Below are 20,547 nucleotides of genomic sequence, written 5' to 3' on the forward strand. Positions count from 1 at the left end.
CGCAAGTATTTTATTGTCAGTCATATATTACGCATATTACTTTATTTAGTTTACCTATTTGGACTTTTCTGTTCGGTTTTATATTCAGCGTGCAGTTCATGTAAACAATAATATACATACAATAATAGCTATTGTACAGTTTTGTTTTCCTGATGCCTGCTTTTTCAAAGGCTATTTAGAATGTGTTTTATGCTTTACGTGTCAAAACTCTTTCATAGTTAAATAAGGGATCATACAAAATGCATGTTATTGTTTATTTAGTACTGACCTGAATACGATATTTTTTTTCAATGTATCAGTCGTTTGCAGTGCCATGTATCTTGAGGAGATCTCCCACACAGCTGGAGTGACTTTGTTCCTCTGTGCCTTCGCTCTGCTCTTGCTGGCTCTCCATGGTCGAGGGAGAAAACCGGGCTGCTCCTTTCCCCCAGGTCCCAGACCTTGGCCACTAGTGGGGAACCTTTTCCAGATGGGGGAGCAGATCCATTTGTCATTAACAAACCTGAGGGTTCAGTATGGAGATGTGTTCCAGATAAAAATGGGATCTCTTGTGGTGGTCGTTTTGAGTGGCTATTCTACAATCAAGGAGGCTTTGGTTCGTCAAGGAGAGGCTTTTGCTGGACGTCCTGACTTTTATACCTTCTCTGCAGTTGCTAATGGCACCAGCATGACGTTTAGTGAGAAGTATGGAGAAGCTTGGGTGCTTCACAAAAAGATCTGCAGAAATGCCCTAAAGACCTTCTCCCAAGCTGAGCCCCGAGACTCAAGCGCTTCTTGTCTTTTGGAGGAACGCATCTGTGCAGAGGCTGTGGATATGGTGGAGACTCTAAAGAAACAAAGAGATGAGTTTGGAGATTTAGGGATCGACCCAGTTAAGTTGCTAGTGACCTCAGTTGCCAATGTGGTTTGCACTCTGTGTTTTGGGAAGCGATATGCCCATGACGATAAAGAGTTCCTCACCATCGTCAACATCAATAATGAAGTGCTGCGCCTCTTTGCTGCAGGGAATCTGGCGGACTTTTTTCCCATCTTCCGTTACCTGCCCAGTCCATCTCTGCGAAAGCTCGTCCAGTACATTAACAGAATGAACAACTTCATGGAACGCAACATCAGGGAACATCTTATCACCTTTGATAGGGTAATAATGTTTTAAAAGAAGACTTTTCTGCTCATCAAGGCTGCATTTATTTGATTAAAAATACAGAAAAAAACTAATGTGAAATATTATTGAATTTTAAAATAGTGGTTTGCAATAGTATTGCATAATATTACTTATTCTATCTGTATTTTTGATCAAATAAATGGAACTTAAATGACCATAAGAGACTTCTTTGAAAAATCTTACTGATCCCAAGCATTTGAACAGCAGTTCTGCTGTAAATACAGTTGAGGTCAAAAGTTTACACCCCCCTTTAAGAATCTGCAAAATGTTAATTATTTTTTAACAAAATAAGAGGGATCAATCGGAATGCATGTTATTGTTTATTTAGAACTGACTTGAATAAGATATTTAACATAAGAGGTCTTTTACATATAGTCCACAATAGAAAATAATAGTTGAATTTATGAAAATTACCCGGTTTTAAAGTTTACATCCCCTTGATTCTTAATACTGTGTTCTCACCTGAATGATTCACAGCTGTTTTTTTTTTTTTTGTTATTGTTTTTTTTTTTTGTTTAGTTATAGTTGTTCACGAGTCCCTTGTTTGTCCTGTACAGTTAAACTGCCTGCTGTTCTTCAGAAAAATCCTTCAGGTCCCACAATTTCTTTGGTTTTCCAGCATTTTTGTGTATTTAAATACTTTTCAACAATGACTGTATGATTGAGAGCCATCTTTTTACACTGAGGACAGCTGAGGGACTCATATGCAACTATTACAGAAGGTTTAAATGCTCACTGTTGCATCAGAAGGAAAAGCTATGCATTAAGAGCTGGGGGGTGAAAACTTTTGAACAGAAATGAGATGTGTACATTTTTCTTATTTTTCCTACATATCATATTTTTTTCATTTAGTACTGCCCTTCAGAGGCTACAGAAGATAGTTACATGTTTCCCAGAAGACAAAATAAGTTACGTTAGTTTACATACATCTTCAAATTCAAAAAGTTTTCACCCCCCAGCTCATAATGCATGTGTTTTTCTTTCTGGAGCATCAGTGAGTGTTCGAACCTTCTGTAATAGTTGCATATGAGTCCCTCAGTTATCCTCAGTGTGAAAAGATGGCTCTCAATCTTAAAAGTATTGTTGAAAAGGATTCAAATACACAAAAATGCTGGAAAACCAAAGAATTTGTGGGAACTATTGGTAACTATTTCATCCAAAAAATGTTAGTTTATTCATACTAATATATTCACACGCATTGTTGAATCTGATGTAAACAGCCTTGAGGAAAGCACACATGCAAGTTGGATGTAGATGTTATATAAAAGTGAGTGTAGGTTTACAGTTTTTTCTACATTTTAAACATTTCACAAGTCTCATTCTCCATGTATTTGTACAGAACTGTATCCGGGACATCACGGATGCCCTAATAGCAATGTGTGAGGACAGGCAGGAGGATGAGGAAAAAGCCATGCTCAGCAACTCACAGATCATCCACAGTGTCATTGACATCTTCGGAGCCGGTGAGAGACCCAGAGTCAAAAAAATGAATGGGCACAACATTGTACCTTTAGAAGTAGAATAGAAAAATGGTTCTCTTTCTACGTATGAGCATGTGTGAAAGGATCTAGCATGAAGCATGAAGGCAGATTGTTACATTAGGTAACAAGTCATAAACTGTATTAACATATTTCATAGCACTTTGAGACACTGCCAAACATAACCACATGCCTTCCAGGGTTGCAGTCATCCTCCATGAGATGTTATTGTGCTAATAGCTTTGCTTGTTAAAAACGTGCATGTACATCCAGAACCAGATGTTTTTCCTGGCTCTGTGTTGTTGTCACGGGAGAGGCACTTCAGACTATCTACCAGAATTTGCTTTAGATGTATTTTTTTCATCTGCTGTTGGCACATTCTATTCATTCCTGTTTCAGTTAATGCATCTTGGTAGTTCTAGTTCATTAAAGAGTGTTTAGCAAACTCCCTTGAGGAGCTCAAAGTACTCATTTTCATTCTTTTAGCCTGAGAATGTTGTGGTTTTTCACCACATGCCACATCTTCTGCCGATTTAGTTGCCCACTTGCTAATTGTGACGTGTGTCTTGAGGCTCTTTACAGATTTTGATCATAACCGATGGCTTTTTTTTCTGTGTAGGTTTTGACACAATCTTTACCGGTTTGCAGTGGAGCCTTTTATACCTGATCAAGTTTCCAGACATTCAGGCTAAAATCTTCCAGGAGATAGGTGAGGACACAAAAGGGCAAATCAGAACAACACTGTGGAAAAAAAAAAAAAAAAACTAAAACAAAATTTCCTATAAAGCATGTCCTTTTCTTAAGCAGTGCTGCGGCATCCTGGGGAAGTGGGATCTGCTCTAGCAGCGATTTGTGGTTTCTTGTGAGACAGACGCAGAAAATAAAAAATAATACACTATTCAATCCACAAATTTGGACACAGCTTGAAAGATGGTGCAAGAACTAAACATTTTCTTCATGTGGCCTTTCTTTATTTTGATCTTTTGGAAAATCAGCAACTTGCCATAAACAGGAAAAGATTTTGTTTAAATGACATATTATCTACAGTTTTTTTTAGAAGTGACTACAACCAGAGAAATTTAGTAAGACAAACTGCATACTATTTATGTTTTCTTTGCAAATCTAGTATATATAAGTTCAAATTTGCAGTTTTCAAGCTAAAGTTTACAAGCTTGTGTACTTTTTGTCCCAAAATGAGGTCTTTTTTTTTAGTGGGTGGGTAGTATCTTGCAAATAAATTGCAGGGGTCAACTACACATCTACACACAGCAAGCTCATATTTCTATACACAGTGGCCTTCATTCCCTCAGAGTTTAGTCCACTTGGTTTTCACATGATTGGTCACAGTAATGTTTTGGCGCCAGACTGCCTCTGGAATTGATCTAGAAACCAGTGAGGTCTGTCATGGGAGCCTCTTGCATTTCATAAAATTTCTTTGCTTTTAAGTAAATGTTCCAGTGACATTTATGTGGTCCAAAATAATACTGGTAAATACAGTTTAAAATTGTATTTTAGTATTTCTATGTTATGTTCTGGTTATTTATTGTTTGTTGTATGTGCTTTCCTAGATAACCAGGTTGGTATGAACAGGTTACCACAGTTTGAAGACAAATCAAACATGCCGTACACAGAAGCTTTCATATTTGAAGTGTTTCGTCATGCATCCTATGTGCCTTTCACCATACCTCACTGGTGAGTCCACGTTTCTCTCTTTACGTCAATGATATCATATCACTAAAAAAGTAGGACTGCATTGATAAACTACGGAGCCCCTTACGTCACCTGTAGAAGAAAAATAATCAATCCGTGGCGACGGTTTTGCAATTCGTTCCCTCAGTTTATAAACCGTACCCACGAATTCTTAAACTGTTCCCTCGGTTTAATAAATCGTGCCCACGGATTAACAAACCGTACCCACGAATTTCCAATCCGTGCGCTCAGATTTTGTAAACCGTACCCTCGGATTTTGAATCCGTGCCCACAAATTCATAATCCGTGCGCACGCTTTAGCAATCCGTTCCCACGGGTTTGTAAACTGTACTCATGGATTTGTGGTTGCGCCCCCAAATTCAACCAGGCCACCTGTTTATAGGTGCTGGATGCATTGTATTGCATTTATTAAACTTTATTTTCTCATAGTAGGCTATATGAGACCATGGAACACTGACAAAACAGAGTTTTTAGCGTTTATTTTATATTAATCACTAACAGATTAGCTGCTAAAACACCACACCTGTGTTTTATCCTATTGGTTATTGTTATCCTATTATCTATTGGTTATTAATGTAAAATAAACACTAAAAAGATTAAGTTTTGTAAGTGCGAATCATGGTAAATTAACGAAACAAATAATGTACAGGTTATGTGTCATTACTTTGCTCTCAAACTAAATGCAATGTAATATACAGTATTACATATTTAATAATTACATTAACAGTGAAGCATGCATCTAACTCTGGGTGAAAAGATTATCATAAAATCGCCAAAATGAGTCTACATGTTAAGAATAAACAAACACATTTGTGCACTCATTTATTTAGCCTATAAATTAAAATAATAATTACTATTTTAAGTATTATGACGTAAACAGCTTATACTACTGTTTCTACTGATCGGGGCCACAAATCCGTGAGTACAATTTAAAACCCGTGGGAACGGATTGCTAAAGCGTGCGCACGGATTATGAATTTGTGGGCACGGATTCAAAATCCGAGGGTACGGTTTACAAAATCTGAGCGCACGGATTGGAAATTCGTGGGCACGATTTATTAAACCGAGGGAACAGTTTAAGAATTCGTGGGTACGGTTTATAAACTGAGGGAACGAATTGCAAAACTGTCCCCACAGATTAATTATTTTTCTTCTACAGGTGACGTAAGGGGCTCCGTAATAAACAGATGCTCACTTACCTCTTTTTCCTCCATCATGTTATCTAGCACAACTGATAACATTACACTGAATGGATACTTCATTCCTAAAGACACATGTGTGTTCATCAACCAATATCAAGTCAATCATGACATGCAAGTATCCCACCACATTCTTTTTATATATATATATATATATATATATATATATATATATCTGTAAGTATATAAAACACATAGGTAATCAGTGTGCCGATATACAGCCATATTGCACTGTTACGAGTGCGATATTGCGTTTTTTACAGAAGTTAGATGGTACAAGTGTGTAAATACATAAGAAACAACAACAGTGTCTTTTGTGCTAACTTCCTTCTGCCACGGATTCAAATCTCAAGTTGACAGTTTAACAGCTGAGCCAAAGACTCTAATTCAAAAACGTCACTTTAGAGCTAGTAATGAACGAACGTTGAGTTGCTTCATTGAAAGCTTATTGTATTACTGTAGTAAAAGCTCACTGTATTATGTAGAGTATTATGAGAGAGAGATGGACTGACCGGGTGTGATTACCTGCATTATAAAACAACTAAAACATTAGTTTGAATGTTCACTGAAGAAAGCGATATCTTTGTTGTACTATCGTTTCATCTGTTAAGGGTGGTTTCTGATGACAGTGCTGCTCAGTGCATTTGTTGACTGCATCTTACAAGGTGTTGTTGAAAGCAAAAATAACAACCACGTCTCAGTCTCTTTCAGCATAAAAGCCTTTACTGCTGTCTATTGTCGCCATCTAATGGCAGAATAATGTAACTGAAATCACCATCACTAAACACACACCTGTCACAGATTAGCAGGATGAGGAGTGTAGAAGTAGGAGCAGAAACTGGAGTAAATGAAAACACTAATATTTATTGAAAAAACAACGATGAACATGGAGTCTAAACAAACAGAAGTAACAATTAACGACGGACACTGGGGTGTGATCAAACAGAGACTAATATACAAAGAAAACAAGGCGTGGTTACAAATGAGATAACAAGATGACGAGGGGGAAATACAAATATGGGCAAGACAAAACCAACTAAGACTTAACCAAAAGGGGGAGACAAGGACTAAACCATATGGACTAGAAACAGAGGGGGGAAAACACTGGGAAAACAGAACAGAAACAGACTAAAACCTGACAACACCGTTTCCCAATATTAAATATTATTATTAAATACTGCTATTATTAACATTTAACAAACAACAACAGCCATTCTAAAAGTTGCTATGCTATTCAGTTAAAAGTACAAAGGCAGCACTCTGATATTCCGCATTAAATTCATATGAAATGAAAACGTGATGAGATTTTGTCCTTAGCCAAAACTATTTGCTCCGGAACAAATAGTTCACTCAAAAATGAAAATTAGCCTATGATTTACTCACCCTTCAGGCATCTCAGGTGTATGTGACCTTCTTTTCTGACAAATTCAATCAGAGTTATATTAAAAATTATCCTGGCACTTCCAAGCTTTACAATGGCATAGATGGGTGTTTCTCTGCATCAGTCCAAAACAAGTCCAATAAAGTGCATCCATCCATAATAAAAAAAAATGCCTCACAGGGAATAGAGGCCTCTTGTAGCGAATTGATGCGGTTTTGTAAGGAAAATACTTATATTTAAAACTTAAGAATCACTTTAATCTAGCTTTCGCCAACTAGTTGTACCAGAAAACAGCTCCAGGCAGATGACATTGGTTGTCTGTGAGTCTCGTGAAAACCAACGTTTGTTTACAGGAGCAAATGAAGCAAAGTTTCCTTACTTTAGCAAAGGAAAACCAGCCTATGTCACTTTAAAGCTTGGAAGTGCCAGGATAATGTTTAATATAACTCTGATTGAATTCGTTGTATACACCTAGGATGCCTGAAGGGTGCACTAACCCTTTATTGAGACCAAAGACAGCTCATTAGATTTACTTAAAACAAATTATATCTCATGTTTAACCACTATAGAGACATCAGAGCCAGCGGCAAATTGCAGAAAATCTGGCTGAGGTAAGGCTGCTCATGAGTACTAAACAGCCGCTGATGCCCTGAAGAAACCGCATATTTGAAGTCTAAACAAGTTCATTCTCACCTACAAAAGTCTTAAAACTACATTCCATGACACAAAAACTGTATTATTTATAAAATCATAGTGTATTTGTGCATCCGCCATAACACTCCCTGTGAGAAATACCGCAAATGGAGTGATACAAATGGTGAAACAGTTACAATTCTGATATAACTTGAATATCACACTCCTGTCAGCCAATCAGATTTGAGGACCAGAAAGAACTGTTGTATAAATAAATAAATGCTATCACAGCTATATATAACTGATTTTTGTTTTTATTTGGTAAATAGGGATATTTGGGGTGATGCTGAAGCTTTCCGACCTGAACGTTTCCTCACCTCGTCTGGCCATCTCAACAAAAACCTCACTGAGAAGGTAATGATATTTGGCATTGGAATACGCCGTTGCCTCGGTGACAGCTTTGCCCGTCTGGAGATGTTTGTGTTCTTAACCACCCTGCTGCACCGGCTGCACATCAAGAATGTTCCAGGCCAGGAGCTTGACCTGAGCTCTACATTTGGCCTCACCATGAAGCCCAGGCCCTTCCGAATCAAAGTCTCAACTCGTAACTAAACTATTATATTTTAGATGATATATGTACACCAAATGGACCTACAATCAAAATGATTGAAAGCTAATGTTGGGCATCACTAAACTTTTAAGCTAATTAGCCACTACAGCCTTAAAAATTTCAGGTAGTCTTTTCTCTACCTCTGTTTTAAATAGCATTCAGCTCAACTGATACTTCAGTATTTGCTATTGCACATAATTGTTTATGCGGAGCATGCCCCTGCAATATTTCTGATACATGATAGCTAAGCATCTAAGTTAGTGTTTCTACTTTGAGCACAGATTTTTGAAGTATCAAATAAGGCGTTAAAGTTAAAATAATTTTAATGACATTGAAGGTTTAAAAAATCTGCCTTCTGAAAAGCTGCTTTGTGTTAGAACAAACTGAATCAGTCTGAGAGAGAATCAGAATTAGCAGTAATGGTGATTTTGCATTAAAGGAGAAGTTCACTTCCAGAACAAAAAATCACAGATGATGTACTCACCCCATTGTCTTTCTTTCTTCAGTCGTAAAGACATTATGTTTTTTGAGGAAAACATTTCAGGATTTTTCTCCAAATAGTAGACTTCTATGGTGCCCCAAGTTTGAACTTTCAAAATGCCGTTTAAATGCAGCTTCAAACGATCCCAAATGTGGCTGTAAACGATCCTAGCTGACAAAGAAGGGTCTTATCTAGCTAAATAATCAGTTATTAAAAAAAAATACAACTTTATAATCTTTTAACTTTAAACACTCGTCTTGTCTTGCTCTGCCTGAACGTTTTTCTGGTTCAAGACAGTTAGGGTGTGTCGAAAAACTCCTATCTGAAGAAAGAAAGACATGAACATCTTAGATGACATGGGGTGAGTACATTATCTGTAAATTTTTATTTTGGAGGTAAACAACTTCTTTAATGAACAAATATTTTTTATTAAGGAAGATGTAATCTAGCAGTTCAATATTATCTATATACTATATTATAGTCTTGTATGATATTTATAATATTTTACAGTTGTCAAATCTATATCATATTACTTAAGTTTATTAACCATTTTATTTTTATCATCACAGATTTTAATAGAATAAAGGACATTTTAAAAAATGCATTTACCACTTGTTTAATTTTTTAGGTTTGTGAAGAGAGTTAACTGTTTTAGATCTGTTTGTTTCTTGAGCTGTTTAATGAGCTGCTATTGATGTGGGGTCAGTAAGAAATGTATTATTTTTATTTAGCAAGAATGCATTAGATTGATTAAAAGACAGTAAAGATGGAAGATGATGGAATTTTACACATCTTCTTCCACAGGCTGACCTGATTTCAATTTTAAAATCACCTGTGAAGTAAACAGAGGATGTAATTAAGAGAAAAATGTGTGTTCATCAGTAAAAAGGTGTGATTTTGATAAATAAGATACACACCTCTTTCAGCTGAGCTATTTCCTTGCTGTCTACGTTCCTCTGAGCATTGTTGGTGATGGCTTTCACTCGAGTTGCATAGCTGAAAGACATTAACTTATTTTAAAGCGTATATTATGGATGTACTTTTTATAACAACTGAAAGCTTAAGTTTTAAAATGTATTAGGTAGCCTTTATGCTCCAAAAGTGAGTTAGCTTGCTCAATATTTCAGGTTAAGAGCAATTAATATACTTGTGTGGTACAAAATCATAATCTAAAGTTACAAATCTGGGAGTTTATTGACGTAAGTAACTGATTATTTTGAGTTCTGCTAACTTATTAGGGTTTACAGTGATATGGTGTTCAAAAATATTCAACAATAAAAAAAGATTTTCAATCTAAATGTTCAACTTCTTAGTTAGAAAAAGAATATTTAAAGGACTTTAGGCCTCATTTCCCAAGTCAAATCACATTCATTTATATGGCACTTTATAAAATATAGATTTTATTAGTGCTGGGCGATATGACGATATATATCGTGGGGACGATAGAAAAGTGTCTATCGTCCTATTTCTCTTATATCGTTTCTATCGTCTCTAACCGAATTTGATCAATTACTAAAGAAAATATTGCATTAAATAGGCTATGACAAATGTATGACAGTGTCTTGTTGCTGTGCAATGCATACTCTACCCTATAAGTGATTATCAAGAATAAAAACGAACTTTTTCACAAAGAAACTCCGTCTTGTGCGACGTGACGCTTTACGTTGTTGCGACATGCTCTCGTGAGTGCTTTGCCTAAAGATGGAGACTCAAGAGGTTGAAGATGAATGCCCGGATCGAGTCGCAACAAACTGAAACTGCTACGCAGGCAGCAGACAAGAAGTCCTTTTACCGACACGTGGGGGTACGTCAGTGATTTTGTTGCATTTTGGCTTCAAGAGCTCCGACACGGAGCAGAAGACAGTCATGTGCAAACTCTGCCAAAAGACTGTTTCCGCGTCGGACGCTGACGCCTGTTTCACACATTCTTCGTCTGCAGTGCGTATGCGTTGCGTATTTTTTCCCGCACCCATGTTAACGGATCAGATCGTTCACACTGCACGCGGTTGCTGTCCGGCAGTGCGTTCCCGAAGCGGTGCGTTTGCAGCAGTGGAGCGATCCTTTCGGCACAGCCGCACAGAGTCTGCGCTGCATGCGCTGAATTAAAGTGACAGCGCATTGTTCGCTGTAAAAATGAACATGGATTGACACGGAAATGTACCACAAATGCATATAAATGCAGTCAACTGTGTTTCACAGTCAACACGTGGATTTTGGCTAGGTTTAAAATAGTGCAGTTTTAAATAAACAAGGCAACATAATAGATACACTTGTAGAAAAGTTCTTTAAAATATGCTTTTTAATACGAAAGAAAGGCACAGAGAGCCGACTGCTTGTCTGTGGTAAGTTTTAATTTAAAATATTTGTGATGGCCCAATTTCAATATGAAAAGGAAGCTATAGCCTACCTATGCTGTATTTAAATGTGTTGCAACTTGCTTGAGAAACTTAATGTACAAATCTAGAAGTCAAGTGCATTGAATAATAGCCTACGTTGTTTAAACGTGAATATGTCTATTGTAGTGTACTGTGATAAAAGAGTATCCCAATGCTGAAAAAGCACGTTTGGATTTGAAATTAAAATAACGGATAAATGGTGTGTTTGTGGTAAACACCCGCGGATCAGGAACGGACTGCAATCGCGTTCTGTGTGGAAGCAAAACGAGTCCGTGCTGCCTCTGCACCGCATAGGTAACGCACAAGGACTGTACTGCAGACGGAGTATGTGTGAAACAGGCGTGATACTTTATTTTGGTTTGCAAACTTTGCACTACAAGGTTGAAAAATGTTTTGTTTATTTTTTATAATTGAGTGCTTTTCTGCTCAGAAACTTGAAATGGCTGTGCACTTTAATAAAAAAAGTTTATTTTGATAATAGCCTACTATTTAACTATGATGTGGATAAAAGATGTGAAGGCTACTGTAGCTCTACCTTCACCACATCTGTTGTCATTTGATACATTTATATTGATGCACTAAAATGTATTTTTCTCATTTGTGACAGTTCAGTTAAATGTCACTCCAAATAACGAATAAAAATAAAGTTGCAAAAAAATTATGCAAGGATATTTTTGTCAAACTTTTCAGAGAACAACTGAAAACGTACTTTATTTTGGGATATCGTGATATATATCGTTATCGTGATATAAAATAATCCATATCGTGATACATGATTTTTCCATATCGCCCAGCACTAGATTTTATACAGTTTATAGAATGTTTCAAAGCTGTTTCACATTAATAAACAGGAAAATGTCAAAAATCATTATTCAACTCAGTTTTACTTCAATGTTTTAGTTTCAGTAACTGAACATTTTCTTCATCAATTATATTAGAAACAAGGTCAGTTCAGCTCTACAGGAGGCAATACTGTCAATATTCAGCTCAGTTTAGTTCAATAACAGTGTCAATAATGTTTTTGCTTGTCAGTTTGTCAGTGCAGTTAAATTAATTATATTACTGAATATCGATAGTCATTTAAATCCTGACAGAACAAGCCAAAGGCAACAGTGGCATAGAGCAGCTCCATGCATGAGTTTGTGCATGTAAGGTACAGGAAAGGTACTTGGTTCTTACATGAGTGAGGTGAGAGTTTCATCCAGGTTGCAGTCAGAGGGAGAGATGTTGAGGAACATGAGGGTCTTGGCATTGCCGCCCAGTGAGTCCTGCATGAGCTGGGTCAGCTTGTTGTTGCGGTAGGGCACATGAGGCTGCTCCATTGACAAAGCTGAAATTACATCTCCAAGGGCACTCAGTGATTTGTTAATAGAGTTTGCCTCCTGGGGGAAAACAGTTGTAAGAGGTGTTAGAAAAAATCCCAAATAATAATAATAATAATAATAATATAACAGTCAAGAAAATAGGAAGTATTTGGACACTTTTTTGTTAAATTTTGAACTCTTTATAGTCGTTGTGATGCAAGTGCATTACTTTCTGTTCATTATTGTTCATTTTTATTGTTTCTTACTTGAATGTGTGACAGTTTATAATAATGACTGCTTGACTTTCTCAGGTGCACTTGAAGCCAACACTTGGGCCACTTTAAATCAGCTTTTATATTTTATATTTTGTTTCGAACAACCTTCAGCTGGTCGTCTTTGGCACCAGTTTTTGCTGCTCGTTCACTTCCTGCCAGGTCCACCAGACTGAGCTTCCCGAAACACACGCTCCCATTGGTCAGATTCCGGCTCTCAATCATGATGCCAATGATCAGGTGAGAGCGGGAACTCTCTACGTTCATCTCTACAAAAAGATATAATGAATTTTAGAGTAAATATTACTTGTGTAAACTTATTCAATTCAATATCCACCTTATTCTTCAATGTAAGCCTATGGACAAGACTTCGGGTTCATAACGAGATAAAACAACGTGCAGTTAACAGTAAAACTATTTGCACTACTAACCAGTGTGTTCATCATTAAGATAATACATTAAAATAATACAGTAAGACACGCCAATTTGCAATATTAAGCAGCAAAACAAGCTGTTTTGTATAGCTAAAAATAGCTGGATGCTCTAAAATTCACAAGTGGCCGCGCCCGTTCTATAGGGGAAAAAGGTGGATAGAATAAATTAATTATTAATGCATGCGTAGAAGACGTACAGAGACCGTATAAGCAACTTTATATATTTTTTCGACCTTGGAGCTCCCTAGAGTTAAGTGAGTGGAATTCAGTGTCGTAAATTTAGCACTGTCGTAATTACAACGGATTGCTATCCACGTACAGTTGTGGCCAAAAGTTTTGAGAATGACACAAATATTAGTTTTCACAAAGTTTGCTGCTCAACTGCTTTTAGATCTTTTTTTCAGTTGTTTCTGTGATGTACTGAAATATAATTACAAGCACTTCATATGTTTCAAAGACTTTTATCGACAATTACATGACATTTATGCAAAGAGTCAGTATTTGCAGTGTTGGCCCTTCTATTTCATGACCTCTGCAATTCGACTGGGCATGCTCTCAGTCAACTTCTGGGCCAAATCCTGACTGATAGCAACCCATTCTTTCATAATCACTTCTTGGAGTTTGTCAGAATTAGTGGGTTTTTGTTTGTCCACCCGCCTCTTGAGGATTGGCCACAAGTTCTCAATGGGATTAAGATCTGGGGAGTTTCCAGGCCATGGACCCAAAATTTCAACGTTTTGGTCCCCGAGCCACTTAGTTATCACTTTTGCCTTATGGCACGGTGCTCAATCGTGCTGGAAAATGCATTGTTCTTCACCAAACTGTTGTTGGATTGTTGGAAGAAGTTGCTGTTGGAGGGTGTTTTGGTACCATTCTTTATTCATGGCTGTGTTTTTGGGCAAAATTGTGAGTGAGCCCACTCCCTTGGATGAGAAGCAACCCCACTCATGAATGGTCTCAGGATGCTTTACTGTTGGCATGACACAGGACTGATGGTAGCGCTCACCTTTTCTTCTCCGGACAAGCCTTTTTCCAGATGCCCCAAACAATCGGAAAGAGGCTTCATCGGAGAATATGACTTTGTCCTCCGCAGTCCTCAGCAGACCATTCGCCATACTTTTTGCAGAAGATCAATCTGTCACTGATGTTTTTTTTTTTTTTGGAGAGAAGTGGCTTCTTGGCCTCACTGTGCGTGCAGATGCGCTCACACCTGTCTGCTGCCATTCCTGAGCAAGCTCTGCACTGGTGGCACTCCGATCCCGCAGCTGAATCCTCTTTAGGAGACGATCCTGGTGCTTACTGGACTTTCTAGGACGCCCTGAAGCCTTCTTAACAATGCAGTGGAAAGTTTTTTTCGGGATTAAGTTCATTTTCATGGCAAAGAAGGACTATGCAATTCATCTGACCACTCTTCATAACATTCTGGACTATATGCAAATTGCTATTATAAAAACTTAAGCAGCAACTTTTCCAATTTCCAATATTTATGTAATTCTCAAAACTTTTGGCCACGACTGTACATCTGTTGCTGGCTTTAAGCAATCCAGATTTTTCGCAGAATATTGTATGTTTACCAAATTTACATACTTCCAGAACACAAGTTTGGGGGCAACGTGGGAAAGAAACAGAAGCCGTTCACCTTATTAGAAGTGAGTGGACCATCAGAATGATTTTAAAACTTACTTTGATAGTTTAAGGTAAAAAAACTTACAACTTGCTCTAAATCTGCATTTGTTTATGGCAGACACGTGTCTCTTATATAATAACCCTAAATCACTCATTCAGGCCTGTTCTCAGACACCTTACACAGTTAAACTCAAGGGCCTCCTTCTTTGTTATGAAGCTGGCTTCAGTACCAGGTCATCATGTTCTTACCGTGCATTCATACTGAGTGTAACTAAAGCAATTAATCCAAACCATTTAACTGACGTCTGTTAAAGTTTAATTAAGCACATACTTGTGGACGCAATGTGGCGGTTTCCACAGCCTTGCTCAAATAATGCAAAAAGTTCGCCAGCGCTGGCTGCCTCTTTTGTCTCTGCTCCCTGGGCAAAAACAAGCCCTTTTCTGTCCCTTTTAATTTCGATTCGCTTGCTGAAAGCTTCAGCGGGGCTCACAAAGAGATCCTGTAGACGGTCGTTGTACAGCTCCAGCATGTAGGCTGAAACCTGAGGATTGACAAAAGAAAAGAGTTTAAAGACTGTGCATCAGTTAAGTTCAAGAAACACAAACTATGCATACTATACCTTAAATTCAAATTTAGAGTCATTATCGTGGATGATCTCAAATATCTTGGTGAACGTTCTGGGAATGATTCCTGGGTTCCTCTGATCTCTGTCTCCAACCATTGTGAAGGTTTTCCCTGAACCCGTATGGCCATACGCAAAAATGCATACGTTAAATCCATCAATCGCACACTGGATCAGCCTAGGAAAAAATAGTATCTTCAAATCTTCGTCTTTGGAAAATCTGCCCAAATGTTACATTTTGCATATTTTAAAGGATTTCAAGGAGTTCACTTTGAGAATAAAACATTTCCTGATAATTTACTCATCCCCATGTCATCCAAGATGTTCATGTCTTTCTTTCTTCAGTTGAAAAGGAAAACATTCCAGGATTTTTCTCCATATAGTGGACTTCAATGAGAGCCAACGGGCTGAAGGTCCAAATTGCAGGTTCTATGCAGCTTCAAAGGGCTCTACACGATTCCAGCTGAGGAATAAGGGTCTTATGTATAGCAAAATAATGTCATTTTCTAAAAAAAATAAAAGTGATTAACCACAAATTCTCATGCACCAGCAGTATAGAATTTTTTTTCTAGAAAATGACCGATCATTTCCTTTAACCTGTTGGCTTCTTTTGAAGTCCACTATATGGAGTAACATCCTGAAATGTTTTCCTTTAAAAACCTTCATTTCTTTTCAACTGAAGAAAGAAAGACATGAGCATCTTCAATGAAATGGGGGTGAGTGATTTTTTTTTTATTCTGGAAGTGAATCCTTTAAAAGGAATAGTTCACTAAAAATGAAAATTTACTTCAACTCTTGGTTACATTTATTCCAAATCATATGATTATATTACGTCTGTGGAACACTGAGGAAGAAATTCTAAATGTTGTTCTTTGCTCTTTTTTTACAAACAAGTATCTCCCTCTGTCACATGTACCAATATTATTACACCTATATAGAATTGTTTTGTTTGTTTTTGTCATTATTCACTTACATTATGCTTAATAGAGAAAATTCACCTTTTGTGTTCCACAGAGGAAAGTAAGTCATACAGGTTTGGAGCAACATGAGCGTAAATGCGTAATGATGACGGACTTTAATTTTTGAGTGAGCTATTCCTTTAATTTTCATGTTCAGCACAATTCATTTTTCATCAAAATGAATCTTAAGTATATCTGGGTATCACACTTACCCACTGGATTCTATAAAGACCTCCTCCTGTGTGCACTCAGAGTTGAAGATCTTGTCGAACTGAAACTCGCGAGGTCCTCGTGGGGTCTCCAGGATCACAGAGTAGTCATCAAGACAAGCGACGATTGTGTGACCTCTTTTTGCCTGCTCTGCACGAGTCAATGGCCTAATTCGACAGAATACTCTGATTTTACCTATATAAGACCAAACATAAAGTTAAAGACAACCTTTTAAGGGTAAAAATTGTAATTACTGACCTATAGAAAGAGTCTTATATTTATTGTTTTACGTGAAGCGGGATTATTAATTATTATTTTCGAAAAATTCTACGGCCTGTCATCAATTATTCCTTACATATATTACAATAGAAAGAGTAAAACATAAAAAAAAATCTGACCCCAGATTTTGAATTGTAGTGTGTGTATCAAGATTATTCCTTATTTAAGCCTTGCAAATCATTAAAAACCTTACATGGGCAAAAATGCCTGTAGCTGCTTTTCAGTGGTTTGGCATAGGCTACATCTGTATTACTATTGGATTGGAATACAACTGATTAAAAAAGGATAAAGAATGTCTGGGAAAGCAGTCAAGGGTCTTAGAGATATTTGGCCCAAAGCCACAGAATCAATAGCATGTACCCACAAAAGGGATATTCCAGTTCATGTTGCATTTGGCAAAAAACTTTTGTCTTTAGACAAACTGTATGACTGTGATATACTATGCCTTTCATGTCCTCCACCATGTTGTAGTACTTCTTCCTCAAGGTTCTTTCAGCTGTGTAGTTTTCAATAATCTTCTTGTTTTCATCTTTGATTTGCTTTAACTGGAGAGATGGACATGGAATATGAGGCCATAAATGGCAAAAAAAAAAAAGTTTCTAAAAGAGTCTAATTTATATTCTACACAGAAAAATATATTTTTCTTGGCTGTCGTCACCTCAGCTTGCAGTAACAGCAATTGCTGCCCCACACTTTTATCCGTGTCAGAACTTAAGAATCCATTCTTTTGGAAATCCTCCTCAAATTTCTAAAAAGAGAGAGTAAACGTTAGTATTGCATGGGAATGAGTGCAGAATAAATGTGTGTGTGCCATACTCTGACTCTTTCATCCAGCTCTGCTGTCCATGCCTCATTCATGTCAGTCTCTAAAAATAACACAGAAAGAAGTCACTATATACACATGCAAAAAGACACTATTCATTTACACAGTTATAAGTTTAACATATTCACCAATTACTGTGGGTTTAGCCCCTGTTCTGATGCACTCCAAAGCCACCTGTATGACCTCATGATGGAGTACTTTGGCCTGTGATCCATCCCCCACCTGTGGCTCTGCCCTGAGTTATCATGTGAGATTCAGTTAGTAGATGCTTATGCTTTAAAGTTTTAAAGGAGAAGTTCACTTCCAGAACAAAATGTACAGATAATGTAATCACCTAATTGTCATCCAAGATGTCTTTCTTATTTCAGTTTTTTTGAGGAAAACATTTCAGGATTTTCCTCTATATAGTGGACTTTAATGGTGCCCCGAGTTTGAACTCAAAATTCGAACGATCCCAAATCAAATTCGAACGATCCCAAATGCGGTTGTAAATGATTCTAGCTGAGGAAAAAGGGTCTTATCTGGCAAAACGATTGGTTATTTTAAAAAAATATATATATATATTCAAATTATATACTTTTTTTTTTACCTCAAACGTCTTGCTTTGCCTGAACTTTGTTTTTCCAGATCAAGATAGTTAAGGTATGTCGAAAAACTCCCATCTCATTTTATCCCTCAACTTCAAAACTGTCCTACATCACTGTTTTACCTTTTTTGTTAAAGGTGTTTGATCTTCTTTGCATGTTCACATTGCAATCACTGGGTCGGTACTTCTGCAACGATGTAGGATAATTTTGAAATAAATTTTGAAGTCGAGGGAGAAAATAAGATGCAAGTTTTTTGACATACTTTAACTGTCTTGAACGGGAAAAAACAGAGTTCAGGCAGAGCAAGACAAGGCGAGCGTTTGAGGTTAAAAAGTATATAAATTGTAATTTTTAAAAACAAAATAACTGATCATTTTGCTAGATAAGACCCTTCTTCCTCGGCTGGGATCGTTTACTGTACAACCACATTTGAGATAGTTTGAAGCTGCATTTAAACTGCGTTTTGGAAGTTCAAACTCAGGGCACCATTGAAGTCCACTATATGGAGAAAATTCCTGAAATGTTTTCCTCAAAAAACATAATTTCTTTACGAGTGAAGAAAGAAAGACATGAAAATCTTGGATGACAAGGGGTTGAGTACATTATCTGTAATTTTTTGTTCTGGAAGTAATCTTCTTCTTCAAGCTATTCCAACTCTTTAGAAACCATGCCATGATTCCACCTTTTCTGCTGTTCATCCTTTTGTTCCTCATTGCTCTTCTGGCTGGACTCTTCCAGTGTTTGGTCAAGACTTTCTTTAATCTTCACCAGGATTTTTTGGTTGTCTTCTGCCATTCGGTCAAACTGCTGTTTAGCCTCTGTCAGCTCAGAATATACACAATGAGCCTGGAGTAAACAATGCATAAAAGCATTTTTGTTCAGTCATTATCAGTAGCATTTCTCCTTTAAAGCAGACAGTTTTATTTTTAGGCTATGGCCTCAAATTTATGTTGGGGTAATCGGGTAATAACTCAAACTATGTCAGTTTGAGGTATTACTCTGTGCAATTTATGTTGTGGAACAAAACATAGTTTTAATGTTTTTGGCCTAAATCAAAACTCAATACATTTTACTAAATGAAATAGAGTAAATAACCTGTTGTATAACAGTGCTGAGGAGGCGAGCATATTCTGACTGTCCAACAGGACCTATCTCTTGTCCTTCTATGAGCATTGAGATCTCTCTTTCCCTCTTCAAAAGGTTATCCTTCAAAATCTCCAGACGAGCTTGTGCTCCATCTAGTGGTACATCTGAGTCACTACTGTCCTGTTGGCAGAGCAGATTTCAATGCCTGGTAAATACTACAACATGTCTTGCTTTTGCTTTTTACCTTTCTAAATAAAGATGCCTTTAGAGCTAGAAGTGATGTTTTTATTGATTTTCATACCTTTTCTTCAGATGTGTTTTCTGCTTCTTTCTTCTCCTGAAAGGTCTCAAGCATATCTTGGACCTTCCCCATCTCTGCCCTGGCCAAATGTAGCTCCTGGAGTGCTGTTAAAACAGACAGCGACACCTTCCTTCACAAGTTTTCATACACATCTTAACATCTTATGTTTTTTTTTTCATCTTGTAAACAGCATACAATATTAACCAGCTCTTACTTGATGCCTGGTGGTTATGAAGGAGGTCCAGTCGGGAGGAGAATAATTCTATCATCTTGTTCTGTAAAAGTTTCCATTGATGCTTTTAGTATGTCTCTCTGTATATTCAATATCTCACAAAACTGAGAACCATCCCTCACATTTCAGCAACCATTTTAGTATATCTTCTCAAAGGACAATACTATTAGAAACTTGGATATATTTTAGAGTAGTCAAGTCATGTTGTTTAGCAGTATAGATTTACTGTCCCCTGAAAATTACTCAACATACAGCCATTATTGTCATTATTGCCATAATTTGCATAGGCGTCATCCCAGAAAGAAGCCTACTCGGAAGCTGGCTCACAAGAAAGCCCGCAAACAGTTTGCTGAAGACAACCTTTCCAAGAACATGAATTACTGGAATGTCCAGTGGTCTGATGAGACTAAGATAAACTTGTTTGGCTCCGATGGTGTCCAGCATGTGTGGCGATGCCCTGGTGATGAGTACCAAAGAAAATTTCTTGCCTACAGTCAAGCATGGTGGTGGTAGCATCATGGTCTGGGGCTGCATGAGTGCTGCTGGTACTGGGGAGCTGCAGTTCATTGTGGAAAACATGTATTCCATTATGTACTGTACATTCTGAAGCAGAAACTAGGCCGAACAGCAGTTTTCCAACATGATAACGACCCCAAACACACCACCAAGATGACAACTGCCTTGCTGAGGAAGCTGAAGGTTGATTAAGGCAGGATGATTAAGGCAGTGCCAGATAACAATGATACTAACACAATATATTG

At 37.3% G+C, this 20,547-nt stretch overlaps 2 protein-coding genes across 3 annotated transcripts; one reads left to right on the top strand and one right to left on the bottom strand.

Moving 5' to 3' along the window:
- Positions 1 to 6: 6 nt before the first annotated feature.
- Positions 7 to 9,258, top strand: cyp1d1 (cytochrome P450, family 1, subfamily D, polypeptide 1). 2 transcript variants are annotated; one of them, XM_073840262.1, is made up of 6 exons: positions 7 to 1,138; positions 2,502 to 2,625; positions 3,260 to 3,349; positions 4,209 to 4,332; positions 5,577 to 5,663; positions 7,893 to 9,258. In XM_073840262.1, exons 1-6 carry the CDS (start codon positions 314 to 316, stop codon positions 8,173 to 8,175), a joined length of 1,533 nt encoding a protein of 510 aa, XP_073696363.1. In that variant the 5' UTR covers positions 7 to 313; the 3' UTR covers positions 8,176 to 9,258. The 2 variants fall into 2 exon arrangements, with proteins under 2 accessions (XP_073696363.1, XP_073696365.1); XM_073840264.1 differs by lacking the exon at positions 5,577 to 5,663.
- Positions 9,259 to 9,367: 109 nt separating this feature from the next.
- On the bottom strand, positions 9,368 to 17,221 carry LOC141335010 (uncharacterized). Its single transcript, XM_073840265.1, has 7 exons — positions 17,203 to 17,221; positions 16,481 to 16,673; positions 15,307 to 15,487; positions 15,018 to 15,228; positions 12,735 to 12,895; positions 12,230 to 12,432; positions 9,368 to 9,650 (listed from the first exon to the last, which is right to left on the bottom strand). The coding sequence occupies exons 1-7, from the start codon at positions 17,219 to 17,221 to the stop codon at positions 9,533 to 9,535; spliced, it is 1,086 nt and encodes a 361-aa protein (XP_073696366.1). The 3' UTR covers positions 9,368 to 9,532.
- Positions 17,222 to 20,547: the final 3,326 nt, after the last annotated feature.

The sequence above is a fragment of the Garra rufa genome, chromosome 5 (assembly GCF_049309525.1).
Source record: "Garra rufa chromosome 5, GarRuf1.0, whole genome shotgun sequence".
NCBI lineage: Eukaryota > Metazoa > Chordata > Actinopteri > Cypriniformes > Cyprinidae > Garra > Garra rufa.